Source organism: Numenius arquata, chromosome 8, assembly GCF_964106895.1.
Source record: "Numenius arquata chromosome 8, bNumArq3.hap1.1, whole genome shotgun sequence".
Classification (NCBI taxonomy): Eukaryota; Metazoa; Chordata; class Aves; order Charadriiformes; family Scolopacidae; genus Numenius; species Numenius arquata.
The window spans coordinates 53,868,397-53,889,801 of NC_133583.1; the positions used below are offsets into that span (position 1 = coordinate 53,868,397).

The 21,405-nt window shown below is 38.3% G+C and overlaps 2 protein-coding genes across 3 annotated transcripts in view; both read right to left on the reverse strand.

The window, feature by feature from the left end:
- AGBL4 (AGBL carboxypeptidase 4) overlaps nucleotides 1–21,405 on the reverse strand; it is a 948,845-nt gene that overhangs the window by 368,282 nt on the left and 559,158 nt on the right. The window lies entirely within an intron of this gene.
- BEND5 (BEN domain containing 5) overlaps nucleotides 1–21,405 on the reverse strand; it is a 32,948-nt gene that overhangs the window by 8,529 nt on the left and 3,014 nt on the right. The window contains exons 2-4 of one of the 2 annotated variants that reach the window (XM_074151254.1): nucleotides 9,229–9,362; nucleotides 7,149–7,518; nucleotides 788–936 (exon numbers count right to left, since the gene is read on the reverse strand). In XM_074151254.1, the coding sequence (XP_074007355.1) occupies nucleotides 788–936; nucleotides 7,149–7,518; nucleotides 9,229–9,362 (653 nt within the window). Of the gene's footprint in view, nucleotides 1–787; nucleotides 937–7,142; nucleotides 7,519–9,228; nucleotides 9,363–21,405 lie in introns of both variants that reach the window. The other variant, XM_074151253.1, reaches the window with a different exon arrangement.

The window sequence follows — 21,405 nt, forward strand, 5'->3', positions numbered from 1 at the left end:
CCTCCTAAAAGGTTCTCAGCTTATGGTTCCGAATGCATATATACCTTAAGAAACAGGATCTGCACAGGCAATTTGGAAGGACTTTTTTTTTTTAAAAGAAATACAATGTTCATTTAATGATAACGGTAGCAGCTATAAAAGCAGGCCTTGGTAGATGAGCAGACAACGTGTTAAACACCCTGAAGTCTGAAAAACTATCAGTCAGGTTCAGGCAATCTGTAGCTGGATGGTATTTCACCAACTTTATAAAAGTATCTGCAAAGTAGCACTACATCAGCTCAATTAAGTGGCAACACCATATCGGATTCAAGGAAGCCAATTTTCATTCCAGGGTTCATAATTATCTACTTGACTCCAATTCAACCAAAACATGAAGGTTTTTCTGCAATAGGACTACAGCACATTATAACGTTAAAGACCTTTTAGGGAAAAGTATTTCTTTTAAACAGACTAACGTAACTTTATAATGTGGGCTCCTGACTTTGGTCTATATTCGGTGGTATGTCACCAATTGAAGACTATGCCAATGTGCTTGTGCATGCATATTTAATAATTATATTCCTTGTATCACACAGCATTCAGTGCTCTCATCACTGAGGATAATTTTCTATGCTGCTCATATTTGTATAATTTCAGTTATCCTCAGCATAACAGCATGCCTTTATAAAAACTGAGGAAGCTTGTATAAGCTGCTACCATGCAAAACTCCTGAGATCATGAAAATACCACGAGAAAATCAGCTGATGGGCATTTACAAATTAGTCATGCTATATTTAATTTAAAATACCTTTCCATTCTCGAGAATATACTTGTCCATTACTGGAACAGGGGCAGGATAGTACGTTGATGTATTTGCTTCCTCACTGAAGGTCTTCTGTACCTCAGGTTCAGGCTCAATTGTTTCTGGTTTTACTTTTTCAAGCTCAATGGCAGGTCCTAGACAGTTAAGAAAAGAGAGCTGTCTGCTATCTCAGAGAACATGAGATCAATCACTTCATCACCCACGGTTAGCACAAAGTAACACATTAGTCATGTTCATTTTAAAGTTAGAAAGAGTCTAAACCAAAATCCTACTTCTGAACACCAGTAAATAAAAGCAGGATAAGTAACTCTGCTTTATAAACATTAAAATGTTTAATTTTAATGTAAACGTTTAATTTTATTCTTAAAGCATATGGACAATTACAGGTACGGGTAAGAATGCTTCCATGCACACTACAGAAATTAGGTTAAAATGACACTGAAAGTATAAACCAAAAGCAACAATAGTAACTCTTCAAATAAGAATTACTATATAGTTGCAGAGAAACCTGTGTAATTTACTGTGATAATTACATAAATTACCCATATAGAATTACAAATTGTCTAGAAATTTGAAATCTTTTTAGATATAACAGAGATATATTAAAAATAGTGAGGATCTACAGAAATGCTATAAAGGAAACAGGCTTAGGCTACTTATGCTAAAGTATCATGCATAGAAAGAGTATCCAAGGTTAAAAAACGCACATAAATTAGAATTTTGATTGTCCAATCCATCCAACACACTGATTTTTATTTTTAATGCAATCAACAAAAATTAAACACACATTAAACAACAGAATACTACTAAGCATATGTTTGAGGCTTCAAAGGAGGATAATTATTTTGTCAGTCATCAACTGTTCTTTTCCAGATCAAATTTATAAAGCATTCCTAAAAAGACAGAAACACAAAATAAAATAATTGATGAACTGGATTTCATATTCCATTCATTGCAGCTGTTAGACCAGAAGCCTAGGAAGAGGCTATGGCCCCAGCCTATCCTTGTCTCTTGATGTCTGTCTCTGGGCTCACGAGAAGCTCCAGCAGTCACTGAAGTTCCAGGCGGGGACGGCGGTTTGTTAACACAGCAAGGTTGCCAGCTCAGACCCTGGACACCACGGTAATCAGCCACTTCCAAGAACTATAAGGATCAACTCACCCACTTGTAAGAACTACATTGCACCAGGTTGGAGCTGAGAGCGCTGCAGCTCTCTGTAGCCCAACCTTGACATCTTCAACAAATGAAAATTCAATAATCAGGTCACCGTCACGGTTCAGCATCTCCCCTCAGTGTTTGCGCACATACACCCAGCCCTGAATTGATCTAACTCTGCAAGTCAAGCTGGCACCACAGCTTATGTCTTGAGTCACGTATCTTAAATAGTTCCTGTACCTGGAACAAGTAAAGTATTCATTCGTCCTCCTCCTTTGTGATGCTTGATTTACCGATTATTATACAGCGATATCAGCATTTCCTCCATTGTCAGCATCTGACATTTATCCTATAGCTTATTCTCCACCTCCATAGCTAGCTAAGTGTTCTCAGCTGATTGCCACTTGACACTCAGCAACTAATAGTCATCTTGGTAACTCAGATAATCTTATACTGCAGTGCTGCCAACTCAGCGTTTTAAGAGCCATATGCATGGCACAGAGAAGCCACAAGAAACATACCATTTGCATTATAGTTTCATAGTAATCTTAATAAGCAACTCTACTGTCATGGATATACAGTGGTATGACCAAGAAAAACTAACTTTTCTAAATTTGAGAGTGCTAAACTGATTCAGATTGAGGGAAAGTCCTGGCTTGATTAAACCACCCAAAGCCTGCACACACATCTCAGTGTGGGCACACCTAAACAAGCAGATGCAGTGATATAATTGCCAGTGTGAAGTTAAGAAGTGATCTTCTAGCTGTTACTTTAAGAGCACATTCTTCAACAAAGTCCTATTTTGAGTTTTCTTATACTTTGAAAGTCACTTTGAGGGAAACACCAAAAAACAACCACCTTCTTCCTGGAAGGAAATACTTATCTCAGTTTAAACACTTTTACTAGTTGCTATTTAGAAGTCTTTTACTGTTTTGTTTATCATCATATATTGACACAGCTAGGATTTGGTTTCCAGAGTTCCCCAAGAAAAACAGCTGATTGAAGTCCACGATAACAATAGCTCTAACAGGTCAGAAACCCCTCTATTGCAATTCATGCTTTGCTGCTTGCTTAGAAGTCACCCAACAGAAAGCCTTTAAAACTTTTATCGTCATCTTTTATATTCTACTCATTTTTCCTTCCCAAAGAGAAATCTGCCTCTAACTAGGCAGTCCTCGCAGCTACTTTCACCAGCTACTAAACAGTGCATTTTCAGCTCGGCGTGTTGTGAATTAGACATGCAACCCCTCATTATCGTCCTACTACTAATGGGAGTTGTGTGCCCAATTTACCATACACCGCACTCAACAAGTTTCCCCTCTCTGGACCTCTTATGCTCTGTATCTTATTTGAAAGATGATGAACGGGACATTCAAAAATATATGCCACTACCTAAAGGCTTAACAATGATAGCACTTATGAAATAAGGATCATAAGAAAAAAAAAAAAAGACAATTCTTCAAAACTGAAAAAGGATGTTTTATTGCAAAAGCTTTCTCCTTCTGATTGTAGAGTTTCCATAATATCTGAGAGGCGAGCAACTTCAAATGCAGGATGAAGCAGTAGAAGGCTTCCCTTCATCTTCCCTTCACCCTTTTCCTCAAAAACGCACGTTAGGCTATGCACTACTCAAAAATTAGTAAATAAGCCAAATTAAATTAACTGATAAAGTGGTCCATATATATCTGCAAGCAGCAAGCAGTTTTTCCACATGGCCTACTAGAATTTGAACGAAAACAAGAGGAGTTAGAGAAGGGGAAACATTATATGTATGGTACTCCCTGGACTCCTACTTGATAGAAACCTTGGCCTTTTTTTTTTTTTAACATCAAAAAGCCAAACAAATCTAGAAAAGCTGAATAAAAGCAATGCCTTACATGTGGCATGACACAAATACCAAGACACTGCAAACTGGATCACTGAAATTAAACTGGGATTAAAAATAACCACTTGGGGGGCTGTGTGTGTGTTGATGAATGAATGAATGACGGTGAATATATTCCCTGACTTCAGAGTAACACTAATTCTTAGCAATACAACATGAAAATACAGTATTTATCAGGGACCAAACAACACTCGAACATTATCCCTGATACAACTTCACTACTTCTGGCCATATATAGAGCCATAGCAAACTGCACAGATCTTACCCTGGAGACAACTACTTTTTCAAAAGTTATTGAAATTTTTATCTTTTGCAATCCAAGGACTATTTAAAGTTGCCCTACATGGAAGAGTCAGTGATTTAATTCTCTAAATCACCTTACTCTCTACTGATAAAAACAGGGCAAGATTTTCTGTTGTACCTGGAAACACACTAAAGATAAACCTGCAAAATCCTGCAATCGCAGGGCTTCCTGATCCCAAAACAGGTAAGGGAAAAGAGGCTTTGGCTGCACACATTCTTCAGGGCACTCAGATGAGGGATACTGTAACCTCTTCCACAACAGTCATCGTGTTCACCTATTCCTTGGTCCCTAGAGCCCTGGTCAAATGCCTGCCTCCTCCAGGAAGGGATCTGTTGGGTAACAGCGTACCAAAATCATAAAGAAGCTTCAAAACATCCATGGATCAGTACTGATTTCACTACTGTTATTTGCCACATCTGCTTTCAAGGCTTTTTTAAACCAAAGAGCAATTCAGTGTCACCATATGAAAGATTAAGAACCTCACTCTTCCCACAAGAGCGGCTCAAGTTTAGTAGCAGAGATGAAGGCCTAGGTCTGAAACAGAATACATTGACTTCTTGCTTCTCACTGAAATCAACATATTGATGGGAAATTAGCAGACTGAATACTTGACTGAATGTTAGCTCAAGAGGCTGTTCTATATTTGATCTGCAAGTTTAAAATGGCAACAGGCACGCGTTTCCCACAGCTGCAATTCATCAGCACAAAACAGCTGTCATCTCATGCAAAGAAATCAGAAGTCTCTAAGGTGAAACAGAAATGCAATTAGTTTGCATTAAGTCCAGCCTGCTAGAAGTGCAGCGTAACATAAATTACACGTAATTTGAAACTCTAGGTTTAAAAGATTGCTGCAACAACTGAAGGTGAATTTAGGATGTAATCTATTTTCTGAACAATTTCCACAGATTATTCACATACCCAAACATACCTCATTTATAAGCCGGAAAAGTAAGGAAGACTAAAGAAGTCTTTATATATCTGTTTCTTGATTAAAAGTAGCACTTTTTCATACTGTCATCAGACTCCCTAATTTATAATTTGCCAAAGATGTCTCGCTTTCCAATCATTCATAAATTTTGTACTGATCTGTCTAGAATCTGGTTGTTTCTCTACTGTGAATAGGCTATAAGGAAAGGCAACAGAGTTATCAGCCATTAATACACTGAGTCTTAGGAAACACACACCCTGTGCAGGACACAGCCCATAGGGCCAAATTCTACCTTTGTCATCTGTGAAAAGTTCCATACATGTAATAAGAACAAGGGAATTTTTTGGAAGTTACCTATGATTCATATTTGTCCAGGTATGTGTTTAAATTAAAAGAACTTGTCTTCAATGTAATCAAGATTTATTTTCAGTTGTAAAGCAGATGCCAGACTGATACAATGGAAATTCAAGTATTTAAAGAAGATTCAGCATTTTTTCCAAGAGGATTTGGTTTTTGGTTTTTTCTTTTCTTTCCTTTTTCTTCTACCTTTCTTGATTGGGCTCAAGTGAAAAATGCATCCCTTCTTTCTTAAAGTGAAAGAAACGAGACAGAATTCAGAATCTGTCTTCATTTCATTGCTGGTCTCACCACTCAAACTGCTGTCAAGTCTACCAACTAAATTGGTATTTTACGCCGTTCAGCCCCATTGCCTACTAACATCTGGCTGGTGTTCCATTCGCATAAATTCCAGCTAACTACTTGCAGATGAAGAAACATCTTTCCATCCAAGGAAAATTTTAGAAGGCTCAGTGGAATCTACTGCCAACCACATCGCGTTTTTCAGACTGTGGAAACCTTGCCTATTTAGTTTTATTTAAAAAGTTAACTAGAATGTTTATAATAAGTAATGACATTTTAATTATGCACAGTGTAACAATGATGAGCATTCACAGTCAAACACCCAGTTTAAATTGTCAGGTGCTACTTCGAGAACCTGGCTCCAAAACTTGCCGGCACACCTTAACACATGCTACAGCACAGGCACATGCTCTCTCGGGCTCGGGTTTGTACGTGAATGGAACTCAGACCCACATGCAAATTGCATGCACTCCTTCAAGTCAAGTAGAAGAGCCAATATCCAATTTACATGCAAAAATTAAGTTTCCAGATACACAAAGGCAGACATAAGAAACAGCATGCTAAGTTTGGATGCACAAATTTGAACCAAGTTTCAGTCACTGAGCAAATCTTCAACACAGCAGTACCACACTCTAATAGCAAATAAATTAGTAAAATATTTGAAGGTATTCCAAGGGTGCCATCTTCAATGAAAAGGATGAACTTTTTATTTTGTCTTTTTTCCCTTTTATTCCAACATAATGGTTAAATAACTGTTATAAACCAAAACAAATGAGCAATTGACTCGAGATATTTAAAATTTAAATCCAAATTACACAAACCTGCATTTCGTAACAAGTGTTGATAAACGGGACACTAATATAAAAAGTTTTTTGAATTATTTTTTAACAATCCATTATTTTTCAACTAGCATGGCTGTTTAAAGCCACTGCTAAGTAGTTCAGGAACAAATCACATTCTAATGAGCTGCTAATGGGAGGAGGGGGCAAAAAACAGAAGGCAACACAGTCACTTACATAACAATAAACAAAATCCCTAACTGAAAAGAATAAAATGGTTTTAAACCAAATCTTAATTCCACTGCCTTTTCTTTCTTCTGAAATTGGAACATATTGGTATATTTTGCAGATGATGCTTTATTATCTTTTTCAGCATATACTGGAAGGTCAGAGACTCTTTAAAATACAGCTGCTTAAAATGGAACTCTGATTCAACCACACCAGCACAAAGACCTCTACTATCATTAAAGAAAAACCCAGACGTACATAGCATACAAATTTGACACATATTGTACAGCCATAGCAGAAAACCCTTTTAACATTCAATGTCCAGTTTAACAACCACTGCTATTCTTCAAATAAGTTTCCATTACTATTGATCACACTTGCAAAATTCATTAAAACTAGTCCCATTTAAGTCCGGCACTTACCACTACCTAGTCTTAGAAGCAGTACATCCTGGAGCCTCCTGTTCAAGTCTCTGAGCTCTTTCATTTCTGACACGAGTGCCCCATACTCCTTTAGCTTCTTTGCCTGTTGCACAAGCTGTCTCCGCGTTCTCTCAAGCTCCTGTTGGATGTGTCTCATTTCTTCTTGTTGCTGTTGGTAACTCCTCAGCAATTCTTCATACAGAATCCGAGGAACTACAGCATCGTCCATGTTGTTCATGCTTTCTGAAGTCTCCATAAAAGCCTCCTCAGGGCTGGAAGTATTACTGAGACTCATCCCATTCTGTTTTTCAAGCCGAGCAACAACTGCTTCAATGCTTTTGTGTGTACCTTCACTTTGTTTCCTCCCATCTTGTCTCTGCATGTTACAATAAAAAATAAACAAATTAGGAGAGCAGCAAGATGTAATACAAATTACAATTCTACAGGCTTGGGAACTGTTAATATTCTTGTTTTCCAAAAAAAGCAAGGCACAGTCTGCCTGCAAAAATGTTTTGCCTAACAGATTCTTGTGGAGATACATCATAACTATCATGCACGCATAATTCAGCTAAATGCATATACAAATTTCTGAGGCCTGCCTTTCTGCAGTTTTGCAACACTTGCAAGCTGAGTGTATATAGGTCACTTGATGCCATATACAAAGATAATTACTTTCTTTTTTTTAAAAATTGGATCTGGTTCTCTTTTCCTTTAAAGCTTACCCCTAACATTTAGATTTCCGACAGCAATTGATTTTCTGATAAGGAAGAGAAAGAATCAACTACGTGCTATGTTTGTCACCTGCAACGGCATCCGAGATGAAAGCAGCGTACCATCCAAAGCTGGTTTGTGAACAGAGGGTTTGTCCTTCCCACACTTTGGGAGACAAAACCTCCTCTGACTATTCCTCTAGCACCTTCACCCAACTGCCTGATGCAAGTGACTGAGTTAACACTATCAGCAAACACTGAAAGGGAACTGAAAACACAGAAGCTGGAGACAGAATATATCATCCAGTCTCATCTTTCTCATCAACTGATTCCTCCTATATTAATACTGCATTGCAGAGGCTTCATGTCCTTTGAACTCTCAGCAGAAATTTACCTTCAGTCACCTGTACAAACCCTAGAAATTAAAGAACACCTCTTTTCCGGGGCCTGGATAGTGGCATTAAAATGTGACAGTACAGGTAAAAAGTCACTAAGTTTTATTGGCCAAATCTGGAAAAAAGCATTTGAACTTCCAAGCAACTGCAAGGAAAGCAAATGTAGCTCATAGGTTAGAGACAAGAAGCTGACACTATCAATTCCCATACCACAATATCCATGAGTAATGTGGCAGAAAATGAGATTATTTGATGTTATGCCTGCTCCACGCATGTTATAAAAAAAAATATAATAAAAAAATATGTTGGCCCACCATAAAGAAATGTACTAGTATCATTCCTGCAGCTGCAAAACATATGAAGCCACAGAGCAGTATTTTATTCTGAAGGTTGGCAGACTTTTAAAGAAATCACCGATATCAAAAAATAAATACATTTACATAGTGGTTTTCTGACATCTGGTCCTAAAAAGGCAACTGGCAGTTACACTGGAGGGATGCAGCCCTGTCAATTTGTCTTCTCACCCACTGCTGTAGTTGGTAATTCTCAGAGCACCCCTTCCAATTCCAGACAAGCAACGCGCAAGAGGTCACAAGTGCCACCAAGAACAGCTGCTCAACATTCATGTAACTGGTGACTTTTAAAGCACTCTGGGCCAAAGTGGAAGAGCATTGTTCCAAAAATCTCAGATGGCAATTAAATTGTGCAGACGGTATAAACAGGAAAATGTTCAATTGCACAGAAATCAGGTTTTGAGAACCCGTACCCACCCCCCCCACACACAATTCGACCCAATTTCACCAAACACAGTGTTTTAAGGGGATCAAAAGCAGGCCTGGAATTCTTAAGCTATGACATCTGAATATTGCCCAAGCACTTCCAAAAACAAAGAAAAAAAAAAAAAGAAAGAAAAAAGAAAAAAAGGAAAAAAGGGGGGAAAAAAGGAAAAACAAAACAAAAAAAAAGACAAGACTTCAGTACCTTACTGTGTCTAAGCTCCACATCTTCTTCCCCATAATCTGTAACCTCCCCAGCTTCTTCTACGTGATTGAGAGAGAGTTTGGGGATTTTAATTTTCTTCTGCATCACACTGTTCTCAAGGTCAGTTTTGTCCTCTAAAACGTATATTAAAAATAAAATTTTGTTACATTAATCAGTGTTCTTACTTCCAAATACTCCATGACTTAGGCAAGACCATTTAAAAGAACCTCCCATGCTTCAGTCCCCTCATAATACTATGATCAAATTAACCCATGGTGTAACTCAACTGATGCTCACTGACAATTCTAGAGTTTCAACAGGGGATCTATCTGGCCAAACACAAGAGTAAATACTGTAAAATGCCAAGCTAAATTCATGTGAGTGATGAAAAGCACCAGTGAGTAGCTTGTACTATCACTAAAATAAGAATTAAAGATGCTGTAAATAAAACAACTTCTGTACAACAACATCTGTGTTGCTTTAAATTATGTTTACCAGCAGTATTTTCATATTCATAATCCGTTGATGCATTTGAAACTCTGCTTAGATTTAAAGTCAAAAGAAGCTTGGTAACTCATCCTATACTCTAACCATCATCTGTCACCAGTACAGATCTATTTGCACACATGGCAGATTCTCCTGCTCTGCAAACTGCAGGGCTGGAAAAGGGGATGCTGCAGGACAGGTTGAAAGGGCATTACAGAGAAGTTGCATAGGGACCAAATCCATAACAAAATTACTGTACGACCCCTATTTCATTAGTTAATGGTACTAATCCTTTTCCTTTCAGATATACAACGCCAGTAAATGATTGTATTAATCTTTGAATCCCATGAAAAAATTGATGTAAAATATTTTTCAAGTCTGAAACATTCTAACGTATCTTAAAATTAAGTATTTCAAAACATTATTCTGAAAATAAGTTTGAAATATTTTAATATTCCTGAAAAGGTGCAGAGGGGATAGTGAATCAATATACTCTAGAGTCGCCCAAACTGTGCCTGTGATCCACAAAATTCTTGCAGAGCAGGCAAGGTCTTAAAAGATTCACAAGTTTGGCTACCTGTTCAAGACATTGTACAAAGAGTTTAAATGCACTTCAGAGTTTAAATACATTTCTCCTTGTCATTGAAAGCTTAGGAACAAGAAAACATTTTGAGTCTTCTTATCCACCTGCAAAGTGTCTATTTCGCAAAGTGTCCCATGAATATTTTTGAAAGCGCCAACGAGGATGGCATTTGTGAGTGCTTAGTTGCATTGACTTTTGCTTTCTCAAATTAGCATCTCTCCACAGGACTTCAAAATGGTTAGTGTTGACAGTGTAGAAAAGGGAAACAAAGGTAAATCACTGTTTAATGAGGAGCAAGGCATTCATTAGAAATGAATTACACAGATGAATGCAATTCATTTTGTTACAGATAGAAATGGATCTCAAGTCGGCAAATGGTGATATTGCAGCCCAAGGCTATGTAAAGAGAATAGGCACAGAACATGCAGAATAAGACATTAGACAACCTGAAATGAAATGCAGATGGTAGCAATAAATACTAAGACAGATGCAAAAAGAAACAGATAAACAACAAAAAACAGCTAGGCTTATTTTAGATCATTCTCCATTCCCCAGAGCATCACGGATGCTTATCCCAGTAAAACAAAAAGGCAATCCAACTGTTTCAGTTTTGAAAAATAAACCCCTACGTTTTCATTTATCTGGAAAATGTAGGTTCATCAGAAAAGTGAGATAACCCAATTCTACTGTGAGAGAGCAGAGGAGAAAATAAGAGAGCCCTTCCTAAGCAAAAAAAATAAATACAAATTTACACAATAGAGGACAGACTGATGGGTATTGGTATCTTCTTGGAAGGACAGAAATTTAAAAATAAATAAATCCATATTGAATGAAAAAAGCCAAACAAATCAACTTTTTCTGTGACTATGTATTTTGGGGGATCTGATAGATTAAGGAATCCTGTGCTAAAATATGTTCTCACAATTCCTTAGAGGAAGAGCAGCACATGCAGACTGCAGAGCCAGCTTCTCTAGGCTGCTTTGCCAAATCATCTTCCACAGAACGTGCAGATGAACTCCTTCTACATTTAAAGAATGCAGATCAGTTTCTGTGCTCTGAAATAACCCTTGGCCTCATAACAAGATGGATGCAATCCAATTACTTCACACAGTTTAAAAAAAAACCTGTCTGCTGGCAACTAGCTGAGGTCACCAGTAGCCAGAACCCCAGGCAAACTGGAAACGGACACCAGCCATCCTTCCCAGGGCCAGGGAAAAGCAAGTCTTGAAACACTCACAGAAAGGGGTCACAGAGGAGCAAGAGCATGTGCAGACTACAGTGGAAGTCAGCAAATACTTTCTGACAAATAAAACAACATTAAAACAAAAACAATTTGGAAGAACAGAAATATTTGTCTTCTGATTTTGGCTTTTTATTATTAAGTCCATTTATAAAGGTTATGAATACATCTTGTGCACTGAACAAGAGAAACAGAGAAAATAGTCTGGGGTCAAATAAAACAATGCAAATTAACCGAATTCTTCATTCTCTCTACTCCCCTCCCAGTTTCTCAGTTTGCCTATGAAATCCATGTTTACAAAACTTCACTGGTGGACCGAAGGTAAAAGTTTATTTATATAATGCTCCTTACAAATGCTTAGTTTATACATTACTGGTGTGTAACTATCAACATGGTTCTCTTTCATGTTTGCTAAATCTTTTCATTTGACTTTTTGATTTTACTGCTTATCCTGTAAATGAATCAGTAAGTTGAAGAAAGGAACTCTTTTCTCCCCACATAAAATTTGAAAATTTGAGTTCATATAAGTTAAAGCTGAAGAATTTTTGATTTATTTAATGAACAAATAATTTTATGTTCCTCTGCCTTACAACAACAATACGTATAATATTTTCTTACATATGCTCTGGTCTTTGTAGGCCTATTTATACCTAACACAATTCATCTAGTGTGTTGGATATGAAAAAGCCTTTTGTTTTTCTTTCTTTTTTTTTTTTTTTAAAGTGGATTTCTAACCTCTGTTGTCTTCTACATCAGCTGCAGACAGAGCCAGAAAAATCTCATTCTGAATTTGAGGCTAATGCTGGAGTACTGGCTCTTGTTCTGTAAATATTAATGGAATTTGGGACGGGGTTGGAGGGAGTGAGAGAAGACCAGGGGGAGTGGTAGGAGAAACACAAATGTGCATTTAGAGCAGTTCTCCTTAGGACGCTCCGTCTGTTGTTGTGCCAGCCTACAAAAGACAGGTACAAAAGAAGAATCCAGCAAAAAGCAAAACATGTACAATTTTGAGCCAGAAGAAAACCAGAATATGAACCAAACGGCTGGACAAGCTGCAATTCAGTGCCCGAAGCTACAGAACACACTAAGAGAGAGAAGGGCAGACCTTGTAGCTCAGAGCCTCATTTTGTAGTGACCCGAATCTGTCCACAGTCATTTAAATGTTGCTACAAGTTAAAAATTATACCTTCCCTGAGGTGGTCTGGATCAGATCCCTGTAAAGCTGTGTCTATTGTTTTTCCTATACACAGCTAAGTGGCTCAGTGATACCTGTTACTGAGAACTAGCACTTAACACACCTAATTAAGTACTTGTAACAAAATACAGAGGGTAGAAGCAGGATACAAAACTGGACAACACTGATGCCCTCTGTCCCTTAAGAAGGGACATTCTGGAAGACACATGTAAATTACGAAAAATTGCTTTTGTGCATAGTAGCCATAACATCAGAGAAAACTGTATTCTGTTATTTGATAAACAGAATAAAGCATGCTGGAACAACTGTACTCCAGGAAAAGGTCAGACTTGGAGAGACCTTGCCAGTCAATTCCACAAGGTACTGAAGTTCAGGGCTCAAGAGCCAGCTCACGCGACAGCACCTCTCCCCATCCCCGCCATGGGGCCACCTACCAAAGTTGTTCGGGTAGTAAGAAGAAAGTAAACCGCTGAGAAACCTCAGAGTGGTCGGGAAGATATTTGGCCTCAGCAGTGCCGCAAGAACAGCCAAAAAAGCAACCCTGCACTAGAGAACCTGTATCAACTAGCAAAGGATAAACTGTTCCTGGAATGTTTTCTTCAGCCAGGCCTTCATTTCAGTGTTGGGATGGGTGGATCCAGGCCAAAAGGTAACAGCTTTAAGTCTAGAGTGGCAGAGAACTGCGGCAGACAAAGCAATTTTGACAGGGCAGGAAGCGAGTTGGTTAAATTCAAATGAAAATATGTTAGTGCTCTAAAATTGAAAACCCTATCGTGGGATGTAGAATAAAACTATAGAAATCTCAAAGTCTCCTTAAAACATTCCTAGCTTTCTAATTCAGAAGTAAGGACTGAATAAACTAATCCCTTCAAAAAATAGTTCAAATGCTGATTTTTTTTCCACCTTTGGAGTAAAAGCTGGAAAAATAGAGGAAGAGAGTTCTGCACTCCAAATGGATGAGGGATGGCAGGTCTGGGATCAGTCCAAATAAGGGGCTTGGCGATGCTATAAATCTTACAATAATAAAACGAAAGAACCTTGAGCAAAATTTGTCCTTCCACTAAGCCTTCAAAAAAATTCCACCCTTTGTGAAAAATGATATACTGACAGATGAAAAAATTTACCATCACCCTTCCTATTTCCAGGCATATACCCAACACATATGGGCAACACCTGTATGAAATTCCCCCCACGCTGCTGCACTGAACTGCTTCACTACTGATTTAGCCAGGCTGCTTCTACACAGCAGAGAAAGTCACCTGCCTTGGCAGGTTGTGCATCGGTTACAGTTCATAAAGTACAAGACACTTAAAAACCAAAGCAAAAACACTCACAACCAAAGATATACTTGGTGCTTCAAAGCAAATATACACACCAAGCACAACAGGGCATGGATTCCTATGTGCCACTTCAGAATAAATAAACAATAATCAATATTGCTGTGACTGAGAAGGAAAACAGCATGATAGTAAAAAAAAAAAATTAAAGGAAAAAAAGCACCACCTAGTTTATTTGAAAGTGGAAAAAAAGAATTATAAATTACTTTTGTAGCTAATTTAATGCAAACATTAAAGGAGGACTTAAACAGGAAGAACAGAAGAGATTTCAGAAAACGTAATGATCCTGCTGGCTCAGAAGATATTCAGGGTACAGAAGAAGAAAAACTCACCTCATAAAAAACATCTCTCAGCTAGTAGTACACTGAGGTTAAGAGCACTACCAAAGAAGAAGAAACGCAGAATGACAGTAACAGACAACACAGGATAACGGGCAGCCATAGAAATGCAAAAGTTATTTGAAGCGGACAGGTGCTATCGAACTTGATGCAGCTAGAAGGAGGGGTTGAGTGCAAAAGAGGGTTCAACTGAGTGCTCACACAGTCAATTCAGGATTTAGATGGTATAATTTACTATATTGTTTTGCCTTTTTTGTTTTTTTGCAGACTAGGAGAGCTTTGTTGGAAGGACAAAGAAAAAGAGATTACAGAAACAAGCAAAGGGCACAGTGAAAACACTACATGAAGTATATTCAGTCGGACAGAAAGGTAAAGCTGGGTGTAAGCATAAAAGCAGATGAAGAAGAATACAAGACAGCAAGACTTTGGGTTGGGAATGACAGAAAAGATCGTTTCCCCTCCCCACTCTAAAATCAAGAGAAACCGACAAAAACAGTGGGGAAATATGTTGGGCCATCCTAAGCATAAGCTGAAAGAAAGATTTGTGCATAAGAATGTCAGAAAGGGAAGCTGACAACAAATTTAAGTGAGAAAAGTTAGCAATGAAAAGGTAGAGCTGAGAGTTACCATCACCTGGGCTAGTTTCACCCCCAAAATTGAATCATAAAATCCCAGAATGGTTTGAGTTGGAAGGGACCTTAAAGGTCATCTCAACCCCCCACCATGGGCAGGGACACCTCCCGCTAGACCAGGTTGCTCCAAGCCCCATCCAACCTGATCTTGAACTAAAGAACTTAAATAGCCCTGCAGCACTTCCTCAGGAAGAGAAGATGACAATAAACACGCAGTGACCAGAAGAATGTTTTCAGAACAAAAAGAAGAGTGAGCAAAGAAGTCAGAGAAAAACAACGTATCAAGCAGCACTGCGACAGGCCAGGCCAATAAACACGTGAAAGTGAAGCCATGCTCTTAAGAAAGTGGCCAAAAAAGGCCACTCAATCTTGTGGACTGAATTTCAATTAAGTGTAAAGAACTGGAAACAGAGTGAAAATAATTATTAATCAGATTGGCAAAAGGCAAGATAGAAAGGTCTTAAATTACCACTTGGCAGGTTTAGAGATGATAGTTAAAGAAGTTCGGGTTGTTCAGCCTGGAGAAGAGAAGGCTCCAGGGCGACCTTATAGCAGCCTTCCAGTACCTAAAGGGGGCCTACAGGAGAGGTGGGGAGGGACTCTTTATCAGGGAGTGGAGAGATAGGACGAGGGGTAATGGTTATAAACTGAAAGCAGGTAGATCTAGATTAGATATTAGGAAGAAATTCTTTACTGTGAGGGTGGTGAGACACTGTAACAGGTTGCCCAGAGAAGTTGTGGATGCCCCCCATCCCTGGAGGTGTTCAAGGCCAGGCTGGATGGGGCTTTGAGTGACCTGGTCTACTGGGAGGTGTCCCTGCCCACGGCAGGGGGATTGGTACTAGACGATCTTTAAGGTCCCTTCCAACACAAACCATTCTGATTCTATGATGTGCCAGAAGCCTGAATTAAGACTGTCCCCTGATGATAGAGAAGAAGCCACACCTGTTGTGTACAAAGGCACTAAGAGCGAAGAAAAAGACTAAGGAGCCAAAATCCTAAAAAAGTGGAGGACAGATAATATAAAAAACTTCTATCTCTAAGCTCTGGCTGAAGTCCTACGTCAAGACTAGCTCTCCCTTATTAATATTCAATACAATAATACAAGTAAATTCACAGAGCGTGGACCTGCTGCTGCTCTCACAAAACACAATCTACCATGCCAGCTACTGAAGGAACAAAAGATGAGGTCTGAATGCACACTTTTTCCTCTAGGAGAGCAACAGAGCTATTCAGTTTAATACTGCTAGGAGTGAAGAGTTTTTGATAAAGACCCCCATTTGTAGACAAATTTCTAATGCACACGAAGACATTTAAATATTTTCCAACATTCTCCTTTTGCACGTACTCATTTATCAGCACTGTTCAGATCAGTCCAGATACGTCAGACTGCAAGAAAAACTTAAATATATCTTCTTTATTATTTTCCATTATTAATACGTCATCTATTTCTTAACTCAAAAGTTAATACAAAGCCTCTTTAAAAATAATTAACCAAAAGCAACACAGTTCAAAACTAAAACTTTGCTAGAAATATTCTTTTATTCTTTGTCAGCAGAACTCTCCCTTCCATTTAACTTTTAGCAGTATTAGAAGAGTTTTTGTCTGCAGTAGAAACTGATAGAGCTGGAAGATCAAGTAAAGACAAGACTTTAAGTTGAGAAACAGGAAATCATGCTCTTTACAAGACTGGGGACAGTTTTAATCCTGGATCCAGTATTTACTTAAATACTGACCTTGAATACCTTTCCATCTTACTGGTCCCATTTACCCCACTAAAGCGTCGTGCAGATTTGTTAATATTTGTACAATACTCTGAACACATTGAACACAAAGGATTATAGCTATTATGGAACAACTCTCTTAATCCTTTCTGAAACAAATACAGTAATATAATATTACCATTAAATTAAAAAAACAAAAACAAAAACAAAACCCTGAAAACAAGTAGGATGTTAAAATCTTCTAAATTTTTTCTCTGTACCTGCATATGAAACTCAACTACGGGAATGACGTTTCAAAAGTTTGAAACTGATAAATATTTTACAAAAAAACTATTTATAATAAAAGGTTCCTTCCTTTTATTTAAACTTCCTTTAAAAGTTCAAAAGTTCATTTAAAGAGATCATCAATCTCAATGACAGCTACAATTTGTCAACCTGGCTGCCCTGAACAGTCAGTCTGTATCATACTGCAATATTATATTAGAACCAAACTCTGATTAGGATTTCATGATCACAAAGGCCACAAAGCCATGGAGATATCGCCTACCAGCCATTCAGCAGATAAAGCCACAGCCTACAGGGAACACTCTACGAAGCCTCCACAACCATGTCTGCCCAGGGAACGAGCTTGCTATGGAAATAGTAGGTAGATTTATGCATTTTTTAGTTTACATAAAAAAATTACAATGTGGTTCTGACTCTACTGTTTTTAAAGGGTTTCTTAAAAAAAAAAAAGCAAATAATCAACTGACTGGCACTTAGGCAATCCACCGGGGCGGGGGGGGGGGGGGGGGGGGGGGGGAGGTTATGTAGAAATGTTTTACTGTTAAATTATGAAAACAAAAACATTAACTTACATTTTTTTTCCCCGCTTTTCACTCCCCTGCAAATTTTAGCATATTTTAATTAGTAAGTGTTAGTTACCATAGCTACCATAACCATACTATCTTTGAAGTCAATTTTATTAAAATCATGACATTCATATTTTTATTGTATCATAGTTAAGCTTATACAACATTTACAAGCATGACTGGTGTTACCTGTTGCAATGTATGTACTAAGACCAAGAGAGAAATAACAACAGTGTAGGTCACCTGCACATCTTTATGTCATAAAAAAAGAAATAAATAAGCAGCTTCTTACTATTAGGGCGAAGCAAAAAGCAAATGTGACTGAGGAACAAGCAGGTCAGTTGAGAAAGGTTTAAGACCAAAAAAAAGATATTTATTTCCAGAATAAGTACAGTGATACAGGAAAAAAGAAAACTAAATATAAGCGTAAAATCTTCTTGCACAGATAAACCCAGCTTTTTAATTCCTTTTTACTGGCACTTTATCCTGCTGATGACATAACCATCACCACTATCATAAGGGTTACTCCAAGGAACTACTTACCAGCTACAGTTTTAAAACTTCCAAATTTTTTTGCTGCTGCCATTTAAGCTGTGTGCGAATGTGCAATACTGAGACTTCAACTCTGAATAAACAGAAATGACACAAAAGAACCCCAAAATTGTGCTTTTGTATAAGCCTCAGATATGCTCCTACAGTAGAATTCAAAAGGGGAAATAAACCTCACCCTTCATCTTAAAAGGGTTAGAAATAAACCAGAAATGGATCAAACACAAAATGAGTTTAAGTATTCTTTAGGAATACTGCCACACTTGTATTCGGGACTATATTTAAGAGTGTGATGTAGTTACTCTGCTACACAAAATGATTTGGTGAACTGGCATATATATATATATCTATATATATATCTGGCATATAGCCAGATCTTCCACCTGGCGAAAAGGTAACACACCAGTAGCATGGCAGTGCAGTGTCTGACAAAGTAGGCCGTGCACCTCAAATATCAGAGCAGAAAGCCTTAAAAAATAAAAGAAATTAAAAAAAATAAAATATCGTATTTTGAACAAGGTTACTTCAGCACTGCCTAACCTGCTGGGCTTACTTTTTCTCAGTGACGGCAGAGGGCCATTCACACGGCAAGACCCGATGCCCAGGTACAGCAGACAGACAGACAGCCCAGTCAGGAGGAGCTGGACTTGCTGCTCAAGGGCAGCGACACACAAGCTTGTCCACAGGTACTTCAGAACTATCCCGGGAAAAATCTAACCAATTAAAAAAAGTCTGCGAGGAACCACTACCACTACCACAAGGTTTCCTACAGCCTCCTCCTGGCACTTCTTTACTCAGGACAACACTCAGGATCACCCAAGAAACAGTTGTAGGCGTTTTGATTTTTTCCTGGTGCCATTTCTCCCCAGGTCCCTCTCACACTCCATGTGAGTTGCGTATCACGACAGGGGACAGACCTAGAGCTTTCTAGGAACAAAAAGTAAGCAAACGCTGTCCCTACCACAATAGTTAATTCAGTCTACAGACTGGGAAAGGAAATCCAATATGTGGGCGACATATGAGCATGGGATGAGTATGGGTACACAGCGGTACACAGTAGGGTTTCTTTCCGCGCGTCACACAGATATGACCCACTCGATGTAATCCAACTCCCAAGCTGCCCCAATGTGCATTTTTTCCCCTTGTGCTAAAGACACAAAAGTCTACAGAAACACCAAAAAAAGCTTCCCATTAATGTTACACATCAAGACCACTTCCTGACCTAAATTTTGTATATCCGTGATATAATCCAAGATATCTCATCTTGTAAATTTTCACCTATTCCATCACTTGGCAAAGGTCCTCTCCTCCACCAGCTATCCATACTGAAGAAGTCTGCTTCAACTTCTTCGTCTGTACCCACCTTCAACCTTATTCAAAACTCTGTCCTAGAATCCTTTAATTTAAAATTGTTCTGGGAACAGAGATTTCACATCTTTCTGAAATACACAGCAAATTACCTCACCATGAACTGCACAGGCTTTTAAAGATTTAAAAAATTGTGTATCCTATTTTAATAAGAAGTGGAGCATAATATTTTATAACAGAGCAAGAAAGGACATGGATGCACACAGGTATTAGCAAGTCTGCTGTGGCAGCTAGGGAATTACTAAAAGAATCTGATGGAGATGTGTTTGTTACGATTATGAGGGTGGGAAATGCTGAGGGCAGAAGCTAGAGAGAACAATTATTTACCGTAATCAGGAAAGAATGCCTCCAATTAGAAGATACCCACTATTAACTTGTTAAAAAACATAGCCCAAAGTAGTGAACTTTAAAAAGTCCCTGAACCTCAGTTCATTCCATCTAATACTCATCACTTTGCAAAGCAAGAAAAGGCTCCAACAAGGTCACCTAAGGATCATGCTAGCTCCTGTAAGGTGCGTATGATTATAGACAAAATTCTGCTAGAGAATATATTGGACAAGTGTGAAAAAGCTGCCAGTGGCACACATATTTCCAGAAAATGGACCAGAAAAAAAGCTTTTCGGCATTTTGAGGAGAGGACAGAAAAGAAGAAAAAAGGAACGGTGTGGATGATCAGAAAGACAGACTCAATCAAACTCTTCCTGAAAAGTCGTCTGCTACTTTTGTATTCTCAACAAGATACACCAGTTAACTTGCCACCTCAAAAAGTTGCTATATAGTGAAACTCTAGTCTGCTGAGCTGTATTTTCCATTCAAGAGGTAAATAAAATTATTCCTTTATTACTACATGGCATCAGTTGTCAGTTAACCAAAAGCTGAACTTGTTATGGCACAAACTTTCATTTCAATATTCCCTCTATGGCTCGAAGGTCTAGGACTGTGAGTCGGGAGTTAATGTGTCTGGTTGGAGCCCTAGTCTTTGGCTAACTTTTGAAAAAGTTGAAGGTTCCCAGACAAGCACATATCACCACTATCAGCAGTTCACAGCCATACGCACTCAGACACAAGAAAAGCGTAAAACTGCCCAGAGCAGATCTACCACTCCACTGCGATATACATTGCTTCTTACTGAAGTATTCAGAAGAAGAGAGTATTTATTTCCTCAACATACCAAGTCTAACACAATTACTTGATACTCTGAGCATGCCCAACTTCCTTCCCTCCTTTTTTTTTTTTCTTTTAAAATTTACAGCAGTGCTCTCTCCTCTGCAGCAACAATAATATTCCTCACAGGTGCACAGGCTTCCAACAGTCCAACCTCACCAGAAAAGATCAAAGAATTGCTTCTAGACTCTCTCAAATGAGGACAACTGTTTCATGAACTCTTTGCATAACCAATGCTCCAATAAACCATTGTGCTATGGGCATGAACGTGATCTCTGTGTGAACTCCTACTTTACAAGGGGAAGTTTGAAAAGTATCTAAATTTCTTTAAACAACATAGGAAAGGAAAATTCTTTTCAAAAGAAAAAATTGTGATGCTAATGCGGGTCTTGTATCTGTGTTCTTGCTCTACTCCTGTTTTTTAGGTTTCTAGAAAGTAAAACCAAGTGGATCTGTTTCTCAGACTATGATTAACTCCTGCTGCATGGACAGCATTCGATCATGAAAATATACATAAATAGGTACAACTTTGCTTACTTAAGTAGCCTTGTTAAATCAGCATATGAAGATTGGGCACAATTCAAACTGTAAAAGAATATTGTGCAGGTTCAAAAAAAAAAAGATGACTCTTGCTCCCTTATTAAATTAAACAAACAACAAAAAAGAATATCTGTACTATGACTTTGGTCCTGAAGCTTGTTCCTAATGAG